This window comes from Myotis myotis, unplaced genomic scaffold, assembly GCF_014108235.1.
Source record: "Myotis myotis isolate mMyoMyo1 unplaced genomic scaffold, mMyoMyo1.p scaffold_m19_p_21, whole genome shotgun sequence".
Classification (NCBI taxonomy): Eukaryota; Metazoa; Chordata; class Mammalia; order Chiroptera; family Vespertilionidae; genus Myotis; species Myotis myotis.
In genome coordinates, this window is record NW_023416326.1 from 3,166,801 (window position 1) to 3,187,548 (window position 20,748).

At 53.8% G+C, this 20,748-nt stretch overlaps 1 protein-coding gene across 5 annotated transcripts; it reads right to left on the reverse strand.

The window, feature by feature from the left end:
- ABCB10 (ATP binding cassette subfamily B member 10) lies at positions 1 to 20,381 on the reverse strand. 5 transcript variants are annotated; one of them, XM_036354787.1, is made up of 14 exons: positions 19,715 to 20,378; positions 14,611 to 14,811; positions 13,204 to 13,406; positions 12,127 to 12,271; positions 11,585 to 11,719; positions 10,681 to 10,823; positions 9,577 to 9,712; positions 8,178 to 8,273; positions 7,035 to 7,244; positions 6,602 to 6,681; positions 5,590 to 5,770; positions 4,456 to 4,499; positions 2,739 to 2,773; positions 1 to 2,050 (listed from the first exon to the last, which is right to left on the reverse strand). In XM_036354787.1, the coding sequence occupies exons 1-14, from the start codon at positions 20,178 to 20,180 to the stop codon at positions 1,819 to 1,821; spliced, it is 2,307 nt and encodes a 768-aa protein (XP_036210680.1). In that variant the 5' UTR covers positions 20,181 to 20,378; the 3' UTR covers positions 1 to 1,818. The 5 variants fall into 5 exon arrangements, with proteins under 5 accessions (XP_036210680.1, XP_036210681.1, XP_036210682.1 ...); XM_036354788.1 differs by lacking the exon at positions 9,577 to 9,712 and having other exon boundaries at positions 8,178 to 8,286; positions 19,715 to 20,380; XM_036354789.1 differs by lacking the exon at positions 12,127 to 12,271 and having other exon boundaries at positions 10,681 to 10,827; positions 19,715 to 20,373.
- Between the last annotated feature and the right edge of the window lie 367 nt (positions 20,382 to 20,748).

The window sequence follows — 20,748 nt, forward strand, 5'->3', positions numbered from 1 at the left end:
TAAAGTTCACTATAAATTTTAATCCACGATATAAATGTAACCTAAAGACACACTGAACATCTTGTATTAGAAAATGACACATAATGATCAAGTTCGGTTTTGTAAGTCCTTCTGTGGCACAGACTTCCCTCGCGCCCAGCTCTGTAGCTGCTGAACCACACCGTCCGTCACGGCACACTGTGCAGAGACGACAAGTGAAGTCTGTTCAACTGATGGTCACAGGTGTACTGTTTACCAATCCAAAACACACAGTCCACTTATTCATGAATGAATTCCCTGATGTAGAATGAATTATATTGTCTCCCTGCTTATCATGAAATAGTGGATTCTTCTTCCAGTCTAACCAGGGAACTAACAATTACTTAGTACAGGAGGAAACTTCCATTTTACTTATCTCAACATAGTTACTTCTTGGGTCTGGCGTCACCAATGCAGAAAAAAAGCACTTTTTCTGGAGGCAAGAGCAAGTGATCAGCACTGACATGAAATTTGGCAAATCTAGTGGTTGTCAGCACTGCTTTAGGAATTCTGAGGTGTTCAGGTGGATGAAACTATAGTTACAAGTACAAGAAAGGGAGTTATTAATGTCCTCTTTTCAGAAGACTGACAAGTTCTTAAGGTTTCTTGATATTCTGTAGAATAGCAAGAACATCTAAGCTTTCTTCAAATGTTTTAAGGTTGAAAATTACAGTTACATTATTCAGATTTTAGCCTCATTAAATGACACTTCAAATGTATTTAAGTAACTGAGAAAAGGCTGTCAAATTTGGGTTAGGGCTTATACATGTTTAAAATACAATTTTCAGAACATGCCTTAGACAACATCATGTAAAATTCATTTTGACATCTTTCTTGATAATGCCTGGCAGCCCACGCGTCACTTTCCAGGGGGCTCACAGAGAGAAATATGTGAGTAGCGGAAATAGAAGTTTTCCTGGGCAAAGATGGGGCTGCCTCTTCCCCTTTTCAAACTCATCAGGCTCTCATGTGCCCAAAATGTTAAAGACCACACACACCCACACACAGCCTCGTCCCAGAGGGACACAGCCCCCTGAGCTCTCACGCCTCTGAAGACGCAGGGGATGGAGAATGTGAACGTTCCCTTCTCGCCAGGAGACAGTCACTAGCTCTGTATGTATGACACGCAGGCTCACTTCATGAGCATGAGGATAAAATAAACGGCTAGGTTTTCATCTTCTAGGACAGTGGTCGGCAAACTGCGGCCCCTTGAGTGTGGCTCTTCCACAAAATACCACGTGTGGGCGCGCTCGTACAGTACGATTGAAACTTCGTGGCCACACTCAAGGGGCCAAAGCGCCGCACGTGGCTCGCGAGCCGCAGTTTGCCGACCACTGTTCTGTGACACAACCCGGTACCATTCGATCCAAAGAGGGCAGAATACTATCAAGAGAATTACACAGTGATTGGCAAACTGGCCTAAAATAATCAGGCCTTTTAATTTATAATTCCCTTTTAAAGTTGTCATTTGACAATAACTTCCATCTCGAACAGCAGGTAAAAAAAATGAGGTGCCATGCTGTATGAAAATATTCCAAGATAAAATAAAGTATAAAACCTGAAAATAACTTCAGTGCTATAGACATTTAGAAAGTTATAATTATTAAAACTCTGACTGTAAAGGTTTTGAGAACAGGTTCATCTCAAAACAACAGTTTATATACTTTGGGAAAAATAGGCCTATTTCAAATAACTCGAAGTATCATTTACAGATGCCATACCCTCTCTAAAGGAATTTCCCCCCTGCAGTGCTGTTTTGTTTTAAAGTCTCTCGGATTCACTTTGCCAGCAATTGCTTCTTTATGCTGACACAAAGCTTTGTTTGTTCATTAATTTTCTGTATATCCCGTCTGGTTTGGCAAGCAGCTCATCATGGTTTCCACATTCGATAATTTTTCCTCGGTCGAGAACAGCCACCATATTAGCATTCTTGATGGTGGACAGACGATGGGCAATGATCAGCACCGTCCTTCCTTCCATTAGTCGGTCCAGAGCTTCCTGCACCAGATACTCATTTTCAGCATCCAACGCACTTGAGCGGGAAACCAGCGAGAAAGCAAAGAGTCAGTGCCAGGCAGACTGCGGCCCATGCATTCGCTGTGCACACACAGCGGCCCTGTGCTAGCAGTGAATGTTCACGAGGATCTAGACCAGCGGTTCTCAACCTGTGGGTCGCGACCCCTTTGGGGATCGAATGACCCTTTCACAGGGGTCGCCTAAGACCATCGGAAAACACATCTATAATTACACATTGTTTTTGTGATTAATCACTATGCTTTAATGATGTTCAATTTGTCACAATGAAATTGGGGGTCACCAAACATGAGGAACTGTATGAAAGGGTCGCGGCATTAGGAAGGTTGAGAACCACTGAATTCTAGATGGTAACTTCTTGGGTCTACTTTACATGTTTGATAGGATAACGGTACTATTAACCAGGAAGCGGGCCCTCTACATTTCTGCAAAACTTGTCACATAAGTAGAAGCTGATGGGAGTGATCGGGGACTCATCACACACGTGTCTCACCTGGAGCTACCACCCTCCCTCCAGGCTCAGCCTGCCCCTGCCTCCCTCCTGTCACTCACTCAGACAGACTCGGTCACTTTAAAGTAGGGAAAGGGCCCTGGCAGTGGCAACGCTGTGAAGGACAGGAAGGTGAGTCTTTGGAAAAGGAAGCCTTCGCTTTATATAACCACATGTAGGACTGAGAGATCCTCACCTGGTGGCTTCATCCAGGAGGAGAATTCTGGGATTCTAAAGAAGGAAAAACATGAAAAAGAAAACACTGTTATTAGAAAGACACCAACTCCCAGGAATGCAAATAAATGAAGTGCCGTACATGATACAACATGACGGACATTGAAAACCTTCTGCTCAGTGAGTAAGTCAGACGCGAAACGCTACATGTGTGACTCTACAGGGAGTGTCCAGAGTAGGCCCATCCCTAGCGACAGAGCAGGTCCGTGGTCCCTGGGGGCTGGGGTCCCTGGGGCCACAAGGCCGGGGGTGTGGGTGACTGCGACAGCGGACGGCATCTCTTTCAGGGGTGATGACAAGGTCCTAACATTGCTTCTGGGATGGATACACAACACTAAATACACTAAAACCCACGGAATTATCACTTCTCATGGGTGAGTTGTATAGTGTGTGATTATATCACAACAAAACTGCTGCAAAGAGAACCACAGCTCGCAGGTGACTGTGATAAGCACAGAAGGGGGGTTGGAGGCGACTTGAGACCGTATCACAGTGGCCCCGGGACTGGGTGCTGCTCTCAGGGCACCTTTTCCTGCTGCCAATCAACTGCAGCGCGAGGCGGCTCTGAAGTGAGTCCCATGGAGGCCAGGCCCTCCAGGCCCTGCCTGCTGTTCCGCTGGGAACAGCACGTAAGACGAAAACGTAAGGGGAGCTGATGCACTAACACACTCCATCCAGCGTGGCCTGGGGTTGATCACAAGAAAGGAAACCGTGTCCACGCAAACCTCTGCCCCATCGCTCTCAGCAGCGCTGTCCACAAGGGCCCCAAACCGCAAACAGCCCCGAGGTCTCAGTGGTGAACGGATACACAGCCCGTGGGCCAGCCCCACGGAGGGTGCCACTCAGCCACAGAGAGGAAGAGGGTTCTGACAGAGGCGACAACATGAGGAAACGCGAAGACGTGAGCTAGTGAGAGAGGCTAACGACCATCTCTTGTCCGATTCCATCGAGCTGAGATGACCAGAGAGGCCAGTCTAGACAGCGGGCAGATGAGCTGCGCCTGAGGCGGAGGCTGGGAATGGGGAAAGGCGACACATGGTACAAGGGTTTATCTGAGGGGGACAGAAATGCTCTAACATAAAAAGGAAATGTTTGTTTTGTTTTGATTGTGTGATGGCTGAGTAACTGTAAATTTACTGTAAGTCACTGGAAGTACATTGAAAATGCAAGTTCCTGGTGTGTAAGTTATGCTTCAATAAAGCAGTTTTTTAAGTCACTTATCCATCGGAGGAGAGTCGTTAAATAACAGAGGAAAGACTATCCCTTCCTAAAACATCCCATGTCTGACTTCCAGCTAAAATGCGTTCCCTTTCCTCTCAGAAGTCTTGGACAAGTATTTCAAGTCTGTATTGCTCAGCTTGGCAGCTGATTACGGATTATAAGAGCAAGCAGACTGGTCCTGTTTTAGATTCTGATGGGATCACTGTTTCATTCGTTACACTGTATGCTTCTCCCTGTCAATCCCAGCACAGGACTGGCCTCCTCACAGCCCCCAAATACTTGTTAAGTCTGGACAGCGGGCACTCAGGGAATGCCTCACTCATCTCTCACCAGAACTGTCAGTCATGTATCTCCCCTCCCCTCCAAGGAAAAAGGGAAGAACAGGGAGAAGGAAAACAGTAAATTACAAGTTACAAGGTCTCTAACGAAAAACCAAACAACCGGGGCCGCAGGCTCACCTTCAGCAGGGCCCGGGCGATGGCGATCCGCTGCTTCTGCCCACCTGGCAACGACAAGGGTGTTTTAATGCAAAGCCTGAACACCAACTCCTGGAAACACACTTTTTTAAGAAGCCATGTGGCAACTGGAAGGTAGCTTCCCCCAGGCAGCCCTCGCTAAGACAGATGGCAGAACAGACCCTGTTTTAAAATATGCTCCTCATTAACCTCAGGATTCACAGTAACAAATATGGTGCTAGCTACATTCACGGAGGTGTCCCAATGCACCGGCATTTTTTCTTTTCTTTTCTTTTTCAATCCTCACCCGAGGGTACTTTTTCCATTGATTTCCCCCCGTTTCCTCTCTGGGCCGGGGAAAGAGGAGCATAACGTGAGGAAGGAAGGGGCAGGGGTGACTCTCTGAGGTAGATGCTCTCCGCTCCCGCCCTCTGCATGTTCTGCTCGGGAACCTGGGGCTCCCTGGGCTCCTGGTTTCCCTGTGGCCCTTGCCCTGCAGGTGCAGACTCCGCTCTGCCACTTCCCAGCTTGGACAGCTTCGCTTGTGCCCCAGTGAAAAGGGAACAGTGATAGGATCTGCTTCACAGGGTTTTTAAGATTAAATGAGATAATACGTGTAATGCGTTTAGAAAATGCCTGGCACAGCCCTAGCCGGTGTGGCTCAGTGGACAGAGCGTCGGCCTGCAGACGGAAGGGTCCCGGGTTTGATTCCGGTCAAGGGCACGTCCCTCGGTTGCAGGCTTCTGGCCCTGTTTGGGGGCATGTGGGAGGCAACTGATCGATGTGTCTCTCTCACATCAGTGTTTCTCTTTCTCTCCCTCTCCCTTCCACTCTCTTAAAATGTGTGGTTTGTGTGCACATATGAAACTGGAGGTAACAGAATAAACCACTCGAATCCCCCATTTTTAGCCCTGGCTGGTTTGGCTCAGTGGATAGAGCGTCGGCCTGTGGACTGAAGGGTCCCAGGTTCGATTCTGGTCAAGGGCACACGCCCAGGTTGCGGGCTCGATCCCCAGGGTGGGGTGTGCAGGAGGCAGTGATCAGTGACTCTCTCTCCTCATTGATGTTTCTCTCTCTCTGTCCCTCCCCCTTCCTCTCAGACATCAATAGAAATACATTTAAAAACAGAACAGGCACCTGAGAGAAGAACCCCCTTTTCTCCGACCATAGTGCTGAACCCCTGCGGGAAGCTGCGGATGAAAGCAGTTGCGTTGGCGACTTCCGCCACCCTCTCCACCTGCTCAGGAGTCACCGCAGAAGGGTCCTCTGCCCCGTAAGCAATGTTCTCAGCAATTGAGCAAGAGAACAAAACTGGTTCCTGCAAATTGGAAATAAAACATGTTGACCTCAAAGTTCAAAACAGACTTCACACGCCTAGTGAACACCATGGGGCTCACTCAGTGCAGCACTTACATCTGAGAGACTATTAAACTGCCCCCAAAGAGCACCTGCTGCTTTCCTGGCCCCACCTCCTCATTCCTCCTGAATCGCCCAGCAGGGCTGATCTCATCATCTGTAGCTCCCACCCACTGCAGGGAGCGAGATCCATGGCAGACGCCTGCACGGTGCTCGGCACACAGTAGGCACTTCATAAATGCAAGCTCCCTCTTGGGAGTCGTGAGGCCCTGGGAGACCACAAGCCCATCTGCATTTTCCGGCGGCCTGCCTTCCACCGAGGACATTGCTTTTTGAAATATACACAAACCAGCTCTAGCTGGTTCAGCTCAGTGGATAGAGCATCATCCTGCGGTCTGAAGGGTTCCGGGTTTGATTCCAGTCGAGGGCACGTGCCGGGTTGCAGGCTCAATTCCCAGTGTGAGGCGTGCAGGAGGCGGCTGATCAATGGTTCCCTCTCATCATGGATGTTTCTATCTCTCTCTCCCTTTCCCTTCCTCTCTGAAATCAATGAAAATATATTTTAAAAATAAATAAAAAATAAATTTAAAAGGTCAGTGCTTCAGTGGGTTAAAGTGCGTGAGGCCCTGAGAAGCAGCACTATTTACAAGCTGACGCAACCTGCCACGTGAGACCAGTCCAGCGCATCTGGAAAACCGCCATCCTCCTCACGGAGACTCAAGACCAAGCAAAAAGCAAGCGACAAATGCAGCTTTAAAAGAAACACACAATAAAAATACCCCCTTCCTCCTACCTGACTCACTGTCCCGATCTTGGATCTCAGCCAGACGGGGTTCAGCTGGCGGATGTCACGACCGTCCAGACTGATGGTCCCTGCGGAGGGAGGAAAGCCACTGGTCAGGGCCACCCAGGCGCGTAAACAAGGTCGGGCGGGGAGGCTCCAGGCGCCGTTTTTGAAAGGTTGAAAGTCTCACAAAAGGAGAGACCGACGGACGCCACCTCGGGACGATCTTAAATTAAACCGGATGCCGTTGGGCCTTTTTAAAGTCTCCTGAGCATTCTGAGTCGAAATAAATTCTCCCCCCAGCTCTTTGCACATGGAGCCCTCGTGCAGGGCACAGGCGTGAGACGGGCACAGGCGTGAGAGGGCACAGGCGTGAGACGGGCACAGGCGTGAGAAGTGTGAGAACAGCCCTGCCCTCCAAGGTGAGGACCCACCCGCTCACCTGAAAGGGGGTCGTACAGCCTCAGCAGGAGGGAAACCACCGTGGATTTGCCGGACCCACTGGGGCCCACCAGCGCCGTGACGGACCCCGAGGGGATGGAGAGGCTGAAGTCCTGGAAGATGGGCACCTCGGGGCGAGCTGGGTAGGTGAAGTGCACGTTCTTGAACTCCAGCGCACCCTGGAAGCTCTTCTCGTTCAAGGTCAGCCCCTCTGAAACGGAAGACGGAGCGTCATCACTCAGTGCGGAGGGAGTCCCAGGTGAACGCAGGCCCCACCTGTCTGACTAGCACGCTGCCCCCAGCAGCCCTGGGGGTGCTCCCGGGCAAGTCAGGAAGAGGCCTCTGCCTACCCTTAGCTGCTCCGCACGCCCCCCAGCCAAGGCAGTGCCCAGGCCCCGTGCCCCGAGAGGTGGAAGGTACCGTCCCAGCTCCCCTGCAGGTCACTGCGCTCACAGCCAACCACCTGCCCGAGCGACCACGGCCTGGAGGGGCTCCGCTGCCCCGAGCCAGCCTCTGTCGCTCCCTTGCTCCCGGGTCCGTCTGATCTGCTCTCGATCCGTGTTCTGAGAGAATGACGACACACCCCAGCCACGGAGCAGAGGGGCAGCGTCCACGGTGCCTGGTGCCCCCTGGGCTACTTCCCCCGCCCCGGTCCTGGAGGGTACTGGTAATACTGGGCGTGCGCCAGCAAGGCCCCGGAGGGCTTGGGGACGGGCACAGCTCACGGTCACTTTTCCTGAGCCCTGCGGACTGCCCTCCAGGGAAGCAGCTGGCCAAGACCCTCAGGACCAGCACTCCCCACGCCGTCCCCTAAACCAACACACGTGGGGCTTTTACACGTATGACGCCTCCTCCTTTCCTCCTGCCCCCCTACACGCATCACAACCACCAAGGAGAACAGATCGGGGGACGGGCAGGGCCCTGGCCCCTGGCACGCGAGGCTGCCACCTGCTGTCTGTGGCAACAGGGCCCCTGTGGGGAGGTGGGCGGTGGGCGGCACAGCCTGTGGTCAGCCCTGTGCTTCCAGGGATGTCCCGGGCCGCCCGCCCCGCTGCTGACCTCCCCCCTCATGCCCCTCCTGCAGGCAGGGCAGGGAGCACACCTGTGACCCCCACAAGAAAGGGCAAAGGCGCTGCAGACCCACCGTCGAAAGGCAGCCCCGGCTTCCTCTCCAGCAGCTCCCAGAGGCGGCCCCCGGCGCCCAGTCCTTTCATCAGCTCCGAGTAGAATGAGCTCAGACCTGAGGGGAGACACTACATCCGTCACTGGTGCCGGCCACAGCCGTCAGCTGCTCCCATCCCGCTGGGCAAAGTGACAGGTGCTTTTAACGCAAAACCTGCTGCTTTCAAAGAAGGGCCCGAGGCAGCTGCCTGGGAACCCATGGGCAGAATCCCCTCCGTCTCGTGCCCTCGTCTCCTCCAGCATCTCTTCCTCCGACTTCCCTGACTTCTAATAAGGACTTAGTGGTTGGTCAGGGGATTTACAAATACAGACGGCCGCACTGATCAACCACTGAGTTCAAAGCACAGTGCTACAGAGGGAATTCTGCCGAGCCAGAAACATAGCAATGTAAATAAAATATAATGCTTAGCCTATACTTGAAGGGAAATAACGTACCCCAATATTCATATCTATAAAAACCAAACCTCCCTTTGAGGCGCTCAAAATTCAACTTTTACTAGGCTACAGACTGAACAGGAACCTGGCAATGTTAAATACCCCAACAATCTCTTCTTAAAGTGACCTCTGTCCCACCCAGTAGGTTGTTTTTCGTCTTATTGGTGGTTCCCCTCGCTGTGCAGAAAGTTTTTAATTTGAGGTAGTCCCATTTGTTTCTTTTTCCTTTTGTTTCCTTTGCTAGAAAGACATATCCAAAGAAATATTGCTAAGACTGATGTCAAAGGGAGTTTACTGCCTGTCTTCTTCTAGGAGTTTTCTGGTTTAGGTCTTCTGTGTACCAGTATTTAAGTCTTTCATATATTTTGAGCTTATTTTTCTATATTATGTAAGAGAGTGATCCAGTTTCCTATTTTTTCCTGCATATATCTATCCAGCTTTCCCAACACCATTTCCTGGTGAGACTCATTTCCCTCTTGTATAATCCTGTCTCTCTTACTGTAGATTAGCTGACCATCTGACTGTGGGTTTAGTTCTGGGCTTTCTGACTTGAATAAACATTTCTCCAGAGAAGGCGCACAGATGGCCAACAGACATGAGAAGATGCTCAGGATCACTCGTTATCAGGGAAATGCAAGTCAAAACCACAGTGATATCCCGTCACATCTGTCAGGATGGCTATTGTCCAAAGTCAACCAGTAGTAAGTACTGGATAGGATGTGAAGAGGTGGGCTGTGAAGTGGAAAGCAGTATGGGGGTCCTCAGAAGATGAAACATGGTCGAGTGGGAATAAGATTCTAGGACAAAGCTTTTTCAGGTGCAGCTACTTGCTGAGAGATGGACCAATGGGAGAGTGAAGTTTTACTTTCAGAAACCAGAACCCGATTTTCCACGCGTAACTCCCCACACCTGGTTAGATCATATACCTCCGATGCTCAATCCAACCCAGAAAGCGTACATGAGGAAGGAAGAGAGCTCGCCCACGGTCATGTGGGCGCTGCCCATCAGCAGCCCGCCCTTGTACAGCACGGAGAGCACGATCAGGTTCCCAGAGAGCCCGGTCTGTCGAGTGAAGGAACGCAGACGTCAGGTGGGAGGCAGAGACCCACACAGCAGACAGCAAGACCACGGCCTGTAACCCCTTCCTCATTTAACTGTCACAGCAAGGCTTCTCCAAACGATTGTGTTTTCCTCTGACTTTCAAATGAAGACGTACTCTAAAAACACTGCGATATCCAAAGAAATAATCTCATCAACACGGAAACCTAGCAGCTGAGTCACCCCTCAGGTTCCTATTCTACTCTATCTGCTCGGTTTGCAAAAGAAAAAAAATAACATGAAGGATTCCTTCCCTAACTGGAGGCAGTGAGCACATAACTGACACGTGTGTTTACACAGGCTAACGTGACCGCCTGGGCACGGACGGGCCAGGAGACTGGAGTCCGGGATCTCTGATCCACCTTGACCGGTCGGATGTGGGGTCTCGGGTGGGTGCTGCCTCCTGGGGGCCTGTTCCTTACCTGCTGAGTCCCGGCCATTACCCCTCACCTGTGAAGTTCTGTCCAGACTGGACATGTTACGAATCTGCCTTCATGGTGAGCTGCTAGGTCAGGGTCCTGTCTAGTTCATTATGATCAGTCTGGGGCCCTTCCTTCTCGAAGTGCACTGAGGTTATGCTTTTGGAAACATCAAAAGACGCGGGGAACCTGTTCAAACAGACTGCTGGCCCCACCGCGGCGTTTCCTGTTCAACAGGTCTGGAAGGGGCGGACAGTCTGCCTGCCTCAGCAGCGCCCACGTGACGCTGAGAACCAGTGCCTGATCCCACGGTGTCTGGTCTCCCCTGCCCACTGTCTTTTCCTTCCTTACATTTATTGGTTTCCTCCTCTCTCACAAAAACATTCTAAGGAAGACAATTCTTAGTCCTGAGGTAGAATAGACTCACTTTCTATCTATGGCCAGAGTCACAGAATAGCACTCTCTCCCAATGACAACATCCGCCTTCTTCCCTTTCCGCAGCGATGCACTTACTGCTCCGAAGAAGCCTGCCCGGGCGATCGCCTCTTTCCTTGCTAACTGCATCACGAAGTCCACTTTGCTGGTGTATTTCTCGATTTCAGTCATTTCTTTCCCGAAAGCTCGAACAGTTCTGATGTTTCCGATGCGTTCCTCGGCTAGCTGGGAGAACAAAGACATTTTGGGGGTGGGGGGCAAGGTCACACGCCAAGAGTTCTGGAGGCACAACTGAAAACCGGCTCTCATTTTTAAGACACGAGCAATGGAAGTTGCAGGGATACGTGACTAAGTCAAAAACAGGCTGCAAAGGAGAGAGTCCCGAACAATCTTATTTTTGGAAACATCGATCTATGCAGATGCACAGCTTATATAGAGGTAGATGGAAAGATAAACCGGAGGGTATACAGCCAGATACGGAAATATGGCTTCATGCAGAGAAAAAGACTTACAAAAAGGACAGGCTCCAAGATATTAATACTGTTAATTGAGAGGCAGGCTGATGCATATTATTTTTTCCCTTTATATTTTAAATAGAAATGTGGATGGTTTCTGTAATATGAAAATGTAAGAATTATTTTTAATTTTTTAAGAAGACAACACTGGACAGCATTGCAAAGCTACCTTTATTAATTAACGGAGAACAGAGTGGCACCCAGAAAGTGTTTGGAAAATATGGTTAGCTTTTTTGTCCTACAAGAAACAGTGATGGGAAGAAGGAAGAAGTCCAGGTAATGTTCAGTTAAGCTGGATCTATTCTGACATGCGGGTAGTGATCTAGTCTAGAAGGCAGAGTATTTTAGTTCTAATGTTAAGGAAAAGTAAGCAGTTTTTGCCAAGTCTGAGCACATTTCCTAGGGTCCACCCACGGGTGGCTCTGAGCTCACTCAGGGGGACCGTGCCAAGGAAGGCCTGTACCTACCTGCGTGGCTTGTGCCAGGGAGTCCTGAGTGAGTTTGGTCAGTTTCCGTAGGTATCGTCCATAAATCACCGCAAGGATGGATATTGGAGGCACCACACTCAAAACGAAAGTGGCCAGATGAGGCGAGACAAAAAACTGTCAGAAACAAAGCCAGAAGGTATTTGTTACACGGAGTAGCAGCAAATTCTCACGACCTATTGTAGGTGTGTGTGTGTGTATGTGTGTGTGTGTTTCAATGAAGAGACAGGCTGTACTGGTGGAACTTTTCATAAAACCCACGAATACTGAGCATGCCACACAGGAATCACGTGACCAAGAGCTGCTGCAGACAGGCGGGAGCCTTTGACCCCCGCCGCTCTGGACCATGGGGTTCATCGACAGAGAAGGGGAGCAGGGCGGGGGTGAGGGAGAGGCCCGCCTGCTCACGCTGCGGGACCACAGCAGGAATTCTGGGCCCAGGTCTGGACCGCCTCGAGGCCACTGAACAACCTGAGCCACGGGTCCCACTGAAATGACCAAGACGGCAAAGAGACCGAACACACCCGCGTCCTGCGACGGGCAGACGGAAGGGACTTGGCGGGAGACATAACCGACAAGGGCAGGAAGAGTTACAGCGTTTCCCTGGCTCAGTGGACGGAAGCACGTGGATCTGAACTCAGCATGAGGAGCGATTCCTGACAGCTGGACCTGCTCAAAGAAGAAACAGCCGACTTCCAGAAGTGGCCTGGTGGGGTTTCCTGTCAACCCTGCAATTTGGTGACCGTATCTTAAACGGTACTAGCACCCCTTCAACAAATTATTAAGATCTGCCAAATCTCATTTGCTCAGAAAATAGCATAATCAGAACAAGGCTCTTCTAAAATGCTGAGAAAAAAAGGAGCAGACTGCAGTGTAAAGTAATGGACAGAACCAATCATTTGTTCATTCATTCATTCACTCATTCACTTAGGACTGTGGTCGGCAAACTCATTAGTCAACAGAGCCAAATATCAACAGCACTTCTTCAAAATAGACTCGCCCAGGCCGAAAACCGACTTCTGCGCACGGGCCACGAAGTGTCAATTGCACTGTCCGTGCGCCCACACGTGGTATTTTGTGGAAGAGCCACACTCAAGGGGCCAAAGAGCCGCATGTGGCTCGCGAGCCGCAGTTTGCCGACCACGGACTTAGGACAACACGAAGGCGTGGGAGTGGTGAGGGGCCCCTGGAAGGAGGGGGACTGATCTTCCCTCCCAGGCGAGGAGGAGAGGAAGGGGTCCCTCGGGCAGGGGTGGCACTGCCTGTGGTGGCGGGTGTGACTTCCTGTCTTCTCTCGGACCCACTGCTCAGCACCGGAAGGTTCCTTCCCCCTGCTGCCTTCGAGCATCCTCAGAAGGCCCAGGCCACAAAGCCACCTTTCCTAAAGCAGCGGGCCTGCCTCAATAGGACTGCGTCCTGGGACATGTGGTGCCAGAGGCCATGCGGGAAGCAGCAGCGTCTGTCCCCACAGCCTGCGGGGCGGCCCTCTGGCCAGTGGCTACAGAGGGAAGGGAGCAGCTCACCCGAGCTCCTCCCGGACACGAGAGGCCTGGCCCAGCCCAGCCCTGCCCAGAAGGTGCCGACGCGAGCGGGGGATGTACCATCATGCCGATCCCGACAGAGGCCTGGGCCCCGGCCCGGAGCCCGTCCGAGAGGTTTTCGGTCAGCGAGCGGCCCAGGAGCGCCGTGTCCGAGGAGAGGCGGTTGATGAGCTCGCCCGTGCGGGTCTTGTCGAAGAAAGCCACCTCCTGCCTCAGGACGGAGGAGAACAAGGAAGCTCGCAGCCGGTTCACGATGCGCTGCCCTGCGAAAGCCAACGGGGCCGGGTCAGCGAGGGCCGAGGTGATCCCTCTCGCCTGCGGCCTCGGAGGCGCGGCTGCTGCCCTGTGGGTGCCTGGGACACGCCCCGGGGCCCTGGCAGCTGGGCAGGAAGCTGCCAGAAACGAGCATCACTCTCCCTTAGCCCCTGCAGCCTGGAGGCGGAGGAGAGGCTACAGGGATCTGCAAACATAACGTGACTGAGATGCTTACGACTTATTTACAGAGACGTTTTACTACAGTGACTGTTCGAGAGCTAATGGTGTCCTTCCTCGGCAACCTTTTCTGTATTGAACTTCCAAATGGCAACAATTGGTTAATTATCTACCGAGTATTTATTTTATTAACTCAATGGCCAGCAACCGACGTGGAGCCGGGCGTCCGGGGCCTGTCATGGCTGTGGCGGGCACGGGCCTTGAGCCACCTGGCCTGACAGACACACTGTCCAGGCATCACCCGGCTCCCCCTGGAGGGAGGCCCCGCTCCAGCCTCCCGCGTGACAGCCGTGCTCTCAAACCTCCCGGAAAACAGACGGCTGCTCCCTCCCAGCTCAATCCAAGTCACGTAAGAGGGCTGAGGAGAGGGCACTGAGCTACCACAATCCACAGCTCCAGCGTCGGGCAGTGTCCCTACTGAATGTTTGTTTTTTTAAAAAATATATTTGTATTGCCCTGACTGGGTTGGCTCAGTGGATAGAGCGTAGGCCTGCAGACTGAAAGGTCCTGGGTTCGATTCCGGTCAAGGGCATGTACCTTGGTTGCAGGCACATCCCCAGTAGGGGGTGTGCAGGAGGCAGCTGATCGATGTTCCTCTCTCATCGGTGTTTCTAACTCTCTCTCCCTCTCCCTTCCTCTCTGTAAAAAATCAATAAAACATATTAAAAAATATATTTGTATTGATTTCAGAGAGGGAGGGGGAGAAAGAGAGAACAAAACATCAATGATGAGAGAGAATCACTGATCGGCTGCCTCCTGCAGGCCCCCCACTGGGGATCAAGGCCACAACCCAGGCATGTGCCCTGACCGGGAATCGAACTGGGACCTCCTGGTTCACAGGTTGACGCTCAACCACTGAGCCACGCTGGCCGGGCCCCCTGCTGAATGTGATGCAGAGGAGAGGAAAAGCCTGGGGCCCGCAGCACACGACACCCCCGGGGTTCCCCCCCGTGCTCCCGGGAGGAGGGCGCTGACCTGAGGTTTGCATGAGGTAGACGCGGATGGCGTTGGCCGCAGCTCCGCACAGGAACATGCCGCTGAGCGTCAGGCAGAGGCGGGTCAGGCTGCCGCTGTAGTCCCCGGTGGGGCTGGTGTAAATGATGTCGATGATCCTCCCCAGGAAGAAGGGCGCCGACATGGTGATGACACTGGACACGGCCAGGAACCCGACGGCGGCTGGAAGACAGGGGCCGCTCTCAGCTCGCGGGGGCCTTGGGCGAGGGGCCGGCGCTGGGACGTCGTCCCTTCCGCTCCCTGACCCGACTACAGGAAGAACCGATGGGTCCCAGGGCAGAACAAGTAGGGCGACCGCAGGGAGGGACTGACCATGCCCTGCACCCGATAAAAACTGTCCGCATCACCCTGACCTGACCACGTCCCCCCCACCCCCGGCCCCTCCTTCCTGTCTCTTGATCTGGGCGTTCGTCTCAGATGGTATTTTCTCCTACATTCACTACTCATCACTCCTCCCTGGTATCTAACCGTATCTTTGTTTCTAGACCAAATTGTGCAGGTAAAGCCCTGGATGATGTCTAGAATGTCAACAACACCCGCCCTCCGCGTGGGAAGGCAGTAGCAGGCATTCACCGCACATGGGGCATGTCCTCTCTCAATATCACAGCTTTTGGTGATAAAGCATGCGGCCGGGCGGGGGAGGAAGTGAAGACACGCGGGCTGGGAGACGAGCAGGAAGCAGGGAGTGTAGGAAACTGGTCAGGTTCAGAGAGGACTCGGCAGAACAAAGACTGAGCCCTGGCAGGTCTGATGCAAGGCCCGACCGTGAGCGTGTGCCAGGGAGCGGGCGCCTGCGCCATAGTGACAGCAGGGAGGCCTGTCTTGGACCCCAGCGCTCACTGGCCTGCAGGCATGTCCGGGGGGCCCGCCCGTGTCATTTAAAATGTTCCCCTCACATTGAAAAGAGTATGCTCCCTTTATGGCGGGGCCAATGGGGGGAAAGGGGGCAGACGGAATACTTTAAAAAATAAAGATTAAAAAAAAAAGAGTAAAAGGAACAGGTAAAATTAATGTTAGCAATACATTTTATTTGGCCCAAACTATCCGAAAATAGGAATCAACATGGAATAAAGATAAAAATAACGAGATTTTACTTTTTTTCATACTAAGTTCTTTCCAAATCTGGTGTGTATTCTACCCTTAAAGCTATGCACCGAATGTTCATGTTCTCTTTGAAATACGGCATTTCCCCGGTGGACAGACACGCCTGGCTTCCAGGAGTGGTCCCCGCGCTGGGGTACAGCCTCAGTGTCCTGGCCAGCACCTCTGCCCGGCCTGGGCCCCGGGGAACGGCCGCTCTGAGCACTGCCCGCCCTCTCCTCGCTCACGGCACCCACAGGCCTAGCCTCTGTTTATTTTGGTCACTTCTTGGTCTGTCTTCGTAAAATCTAACTACAGATTCAGCAAGAGCTCCTGGCGGCATCGGGTTCCAAGAATGGTCCTAATCTAAATTCACACACACAAGACCTTATCGAGAATTTAAGTGAGAGGCGCCCTCCCAGGCCCCCCCCCCCCCCCCCCCCGCACCAGAGGCCCCAAATGCACATGTGGGGGGTGGCGGGTGGGGGGATGTACCTTCCACAGTGAGACTAGGAGCCGGCCTGGGAAGTGTGGGAAGAGCCGCCTCTGCACACAGCGGCCCATCACACCAAGGGCTCCCCGCTGGCAGCCCCGTTATAATCTCCCAGGAGCCCAAGGGGCCCATGGCTCATCGAAGGCCCCTGTTCACTGCCCAGCTCACTGGGACGGCAAGAGGCCCACAGGCTCTCCTATCGTCCAGGTGCAGCCGAGGGCTCTGACCAATGACTCCTATCCCGTCAGCCCCCACGGGCTCCTGGTGAGCCCTGCAGCGAAGGCCAAGTGATAAGATGAAGGGTTATCAGTGGGAAAAGCCTGGAGAGCCACTGTGCGGGCCGCAGCTGGAGAGAGATAGCTGCATGTCCCGACGCCCAGGGCGACGCGGGGCGGGGACCAGGGGGCTGGGCATGGAAGTCATGCGAACACGTCTCCACGCACATCTGCAACATGTCAGACAGCAGGTCCTGTTTAAGGTCCTAGTACAAATGGCTTAAGATCGAAGTGTTCTGCTCAGGCAGTTCAGGGGGCATTTTCCGAAACTGCTGCAAAAGGTTGAAAATACTGTTATTCGAGTGGGTAGCTGAATTTTTGAAAAAGGTGGGGTTTTTTTTTTTCATATTCGTTTTTCTAAAAATTAACACATTAACAGTGGAATTCCTTCTCTTCAACTCAGCTTTCTCTGGTCTCTTGATTGAGAAACAGGCAGGCACGCGCGCAACACACACACACACACACACACAACACACACACCCACACACACACACACCCACCCACACACACACACACACACACCCACACCCACCCACACCCACACACACACACACACACCCCCACACACCCCCACACACACACACACACACCCACACACACACACACACACACACACACACCCGCTCTTTATCTCCAGCACTTGACAGCCATGTGGCAACCTCTGGGACTGCCCTTATGAAGATAAGTTACAAACTGATGGTGACCCCTCACTTCCTCTGAACCCCACGAATGCGGACGCCCAGACTGGCTTCAATATACCCTATCGAATGAGTTCTGAGGAAGCCAGATGTCCTAATGAGGGGTCTTCGTCAGATTCCCTCACCAGATACCATATGTATTCATTACCCGTTTAAAAATATTTTTTAAAATTAGCGTGCAACCCAATTTATTCCCTCAAATTCTATGTTCACAGTCGTTCCATGTGGCATACCCACACAGCTCCCTTCTTTAAATACAAGGAGGTACAGCTCCTGCCGTGGCTAGGGCTGTCTTAACATACCAGCAGGACACGTGGGGACACGGTAAGAGGGTACAGGGACGATGGGCGTGAGAGGGGCAGGGCTGGGCTACCCAGTGGGCTGAGCACGTGTGGGCACCAGAAAACCTTCCTGACACTGAATACCTCAGAAACAAAATAACACTGGGTTCCCGTACACTTGCTCCAAGTTCATGGAGAAAGGGGGCCGCTCCCTGTAGGGCTCAGGGTCTCTACATCAGCCTCAACCTGGGCCTGGTCCCACCGCCACTTACACCTTCACCGAAGACGCTCTGCGCCCTGCTCTGGGCCCCACGCTGCCAACTGGAGGAGGACGGCTGCTCGCCCAAGCAGCTCAGTCCACGAGAGCTCCTCGTTTCAAAATGTTCCCTTTTAAAAATATTTTTGTTGATTTCAGAGAGGAAGGGAGAGGGAGAGAGAGAAACATCAGTGATGAGAGAGTCATGGATCGGCTGCCTCCTGCACGCCCCTCACTGGAGATCAAGCCCACAACCTGGGCACGTGCCCTGACCGGGAATCGAACCGTGACCTCCTGTGCCTAGGTCAACGCTCAACCACTGAGCCACACTGGCCAGGCACAAGGATCTTTATTTCCATCAAAATCTACATACGACCACGTGATGAACTAGTCCCCTTTGCACCTGGGTGATGCCAAGAATGCCCCTAAGATTTGACAGCTCCCACGGGACTGCCCAGCACCAACCTCCACCCCCCCAAGTCCCCAGCCACTGTTCGGAGGACCCTTGCTAAGGCAATGGTTTTGCAGCAGAGAATGTGGGGTGCTCACCGGTTTCAAGTGTTTCCCCGAGAGCCTCACAGCCTGTTTCCAAGCCCTCATCACAGATCCACTTGTATCTCTAGTCACGTGATCATGTGCTTATTTCACTCATGGGAAGCCCCAGCAGGAACAGAAACCACATTTCCTTCTGCTCACCAAGGGGACCCACAATGAAAGAAATGAAGATTTTGCCCAACCAGCGTGGCTCAGTGGTTGAGCATCGGCCTGTGAATCAGGAGGTCACGGTCCGATTCCCCGTGTCTGGTTCTGGGCTCGAATCCCAGTGTGGGGTGTGCAGGAGGCAGCCGGTCAATGATTCTCTCATCATTAATGTTGCTGTCTCTCTCTCCCTTCCTCTCTGAAATCAATTTAAAAAAAAAAAAAAAAAAAAAAAAGGAAAGAAAAGAAAGGAAGATTTAGAGAAACCTAAAAAACGAGCATTTAAAGCTTTCTCTAATGGCTAAAAACGAGGAGCTACAAAATCCGCCTTGTTTATCTGGATTTTGTTTTCTAAAAACATTCATTCTCTTTATAAAAATTACTTTTGGTTTAGTTGGGTTGTGATCTATCGTTTCCCAAAACTTCTGGAGTTTATTGATCTACCTTTGATTTTGTTGCTAATCCTCACCTGAGGATATTGTCCTATTAATTTTCAGAGAGAGAGAGACAGAGAGACAGACAGACAGACACCAATTGGCTGCCTTTGCCCAAGTCACAACCAGAGCTGGGGATCGAGCCTGCAACCCAGGTACCTGCCATTGACCAGAATCGAACCCGGGACCCTTCCGTCCCCAGGCCCACGCTCCTTCCGCTGAGCCACACCGGCCAGGGCAAAACTCCTAGACTTTATACATCAGTAACCCAGGCCGGGGCCGACTGCTCTGAAAATAGCAAAGCAACTTCCTACCCATCACCCCAGGGGCAAAGGCAGGGGGACAGATGGGGAAAAGGTTTAGATTGTTCCGCTTCACGTGGGAAAACTGACTGCTTAGTAACCCTGCCTAAATAGAACAAATCATGTTTTTTAAAAAAATCAGCGTAAGTGCATAATACAGACATGCTTTTGGCTCGAGTTCTAATTTCTAAAAATAAGAGATGAGGGGGGGGGGGAGAGAGAATAAAAACCCGGCTGATTCTGCGAATGCTGGCAGCGCCAAGGAGCAGCCGACCCGACTTTCTAGGAGCCACCACGCCGCGCGCCTCGGAGAACGTAGGTCCGCGAACCAAACAGACGTAAAGCGAATCGCCCAGCAGGTGCCCAGCCAACCCGACAGCCACTGTGGGCGGAGCGCCCGGTCCAGCGCTTCTGGGTTCAAAACCCCCAGGAGGAGGTCACCCTGCCCTCCTCGCCGCGCTGCAAGCGGCCGGGGGTCCCGATCGGCGGCCGGGACCCCGAGCTGGGCAAGGTGCGGGGACGGGAAGGTGGTGGTGGGGACCCCTACCTGCCAGCCTCCGGCGCTCGGGGTACGCCAGCCCCAGCAGCTTCTGGGCCTCGGAGCGCCCGGCCGCCGCGGGGCGCAGCCGCGAGTCGTCCCTCGGAGCCGCCGCGGCCGCAGGCACCGCCGGTCCGCGCCGCCAGGCCTCGCCCCCCGCGCGGGCGCCGCCACCTGGGCCGCCGGAGAGCAGGGCGCGCGGGAGGCGGGGGTCCCCGGGGGGCCGCGCCCGCAGCCCCAGAAGCCGCGCCAGACCCGCGCCGCCGCCGGGATCCCCGCCCGGGCACCCGCTCGCCCAGCAGCGCGCGGCCCCCGCACCCCGCAGGGCGCCCGGGCCCGCGCCCCAAAGCCGCGGTGGCCCCAGGCCGGTCGGCAGCGGCCGGGACACGGGGGCGCGGGCGGACGGGGTCCACGCGCAGGCGAGCGGGCCCCGCCTCACGAGCAGGCGCAGCGGCCAGGCGAGCGGCCCGCGCATGGCGCCGCGTCCGAGCCGAGTGTCTGCGCCCGCCCGCCCGGTCCCGCGCGCACGGCGCCCGAGGACCCTCCCGGCCCGGCCGAGCGGAGGGCGTGCACTCGGCCCCGCCCGCGGTCACCCGCCGTCACCCGCGGCATCGGGCCGGCGCCCCAGGCGCCCGCCCCGGGCCGCGCCCCTCGGCCGCACCCCGCCCTCCAGGAAGCCCGCCCCGACCCGGGCGCCCTCCTTGCAGCGCCCCCCACCGGGCAGCCGAGCGCCCGCCCGCCGCCCGCGCGGTCTGGCAGGGACCCGGCCCCGGAAGTGGTGAGCACCGCCACGCCTGCGCACTGGCGCGCAGGGAGCTTTTTCACGCTTTTCCGTCCACTCCCGTCAGAACCCAGAGCGGCGCGAGCCTTTTCTCACGCCGGCGGACTGGGCGGGGCGGGGCGGAGCGCGCAGGCGCGATCGCAGGACGCCCGGCGCGAGGAGGCGGCTGCAGGACCGCGAGTTGGGCTGAGCGTGCGCGCGTGTGCGGGTCCTCGGGGGACCCAGCGGGGACGGGTCCTGCCACCCCGCGTCCCAGGGCGGA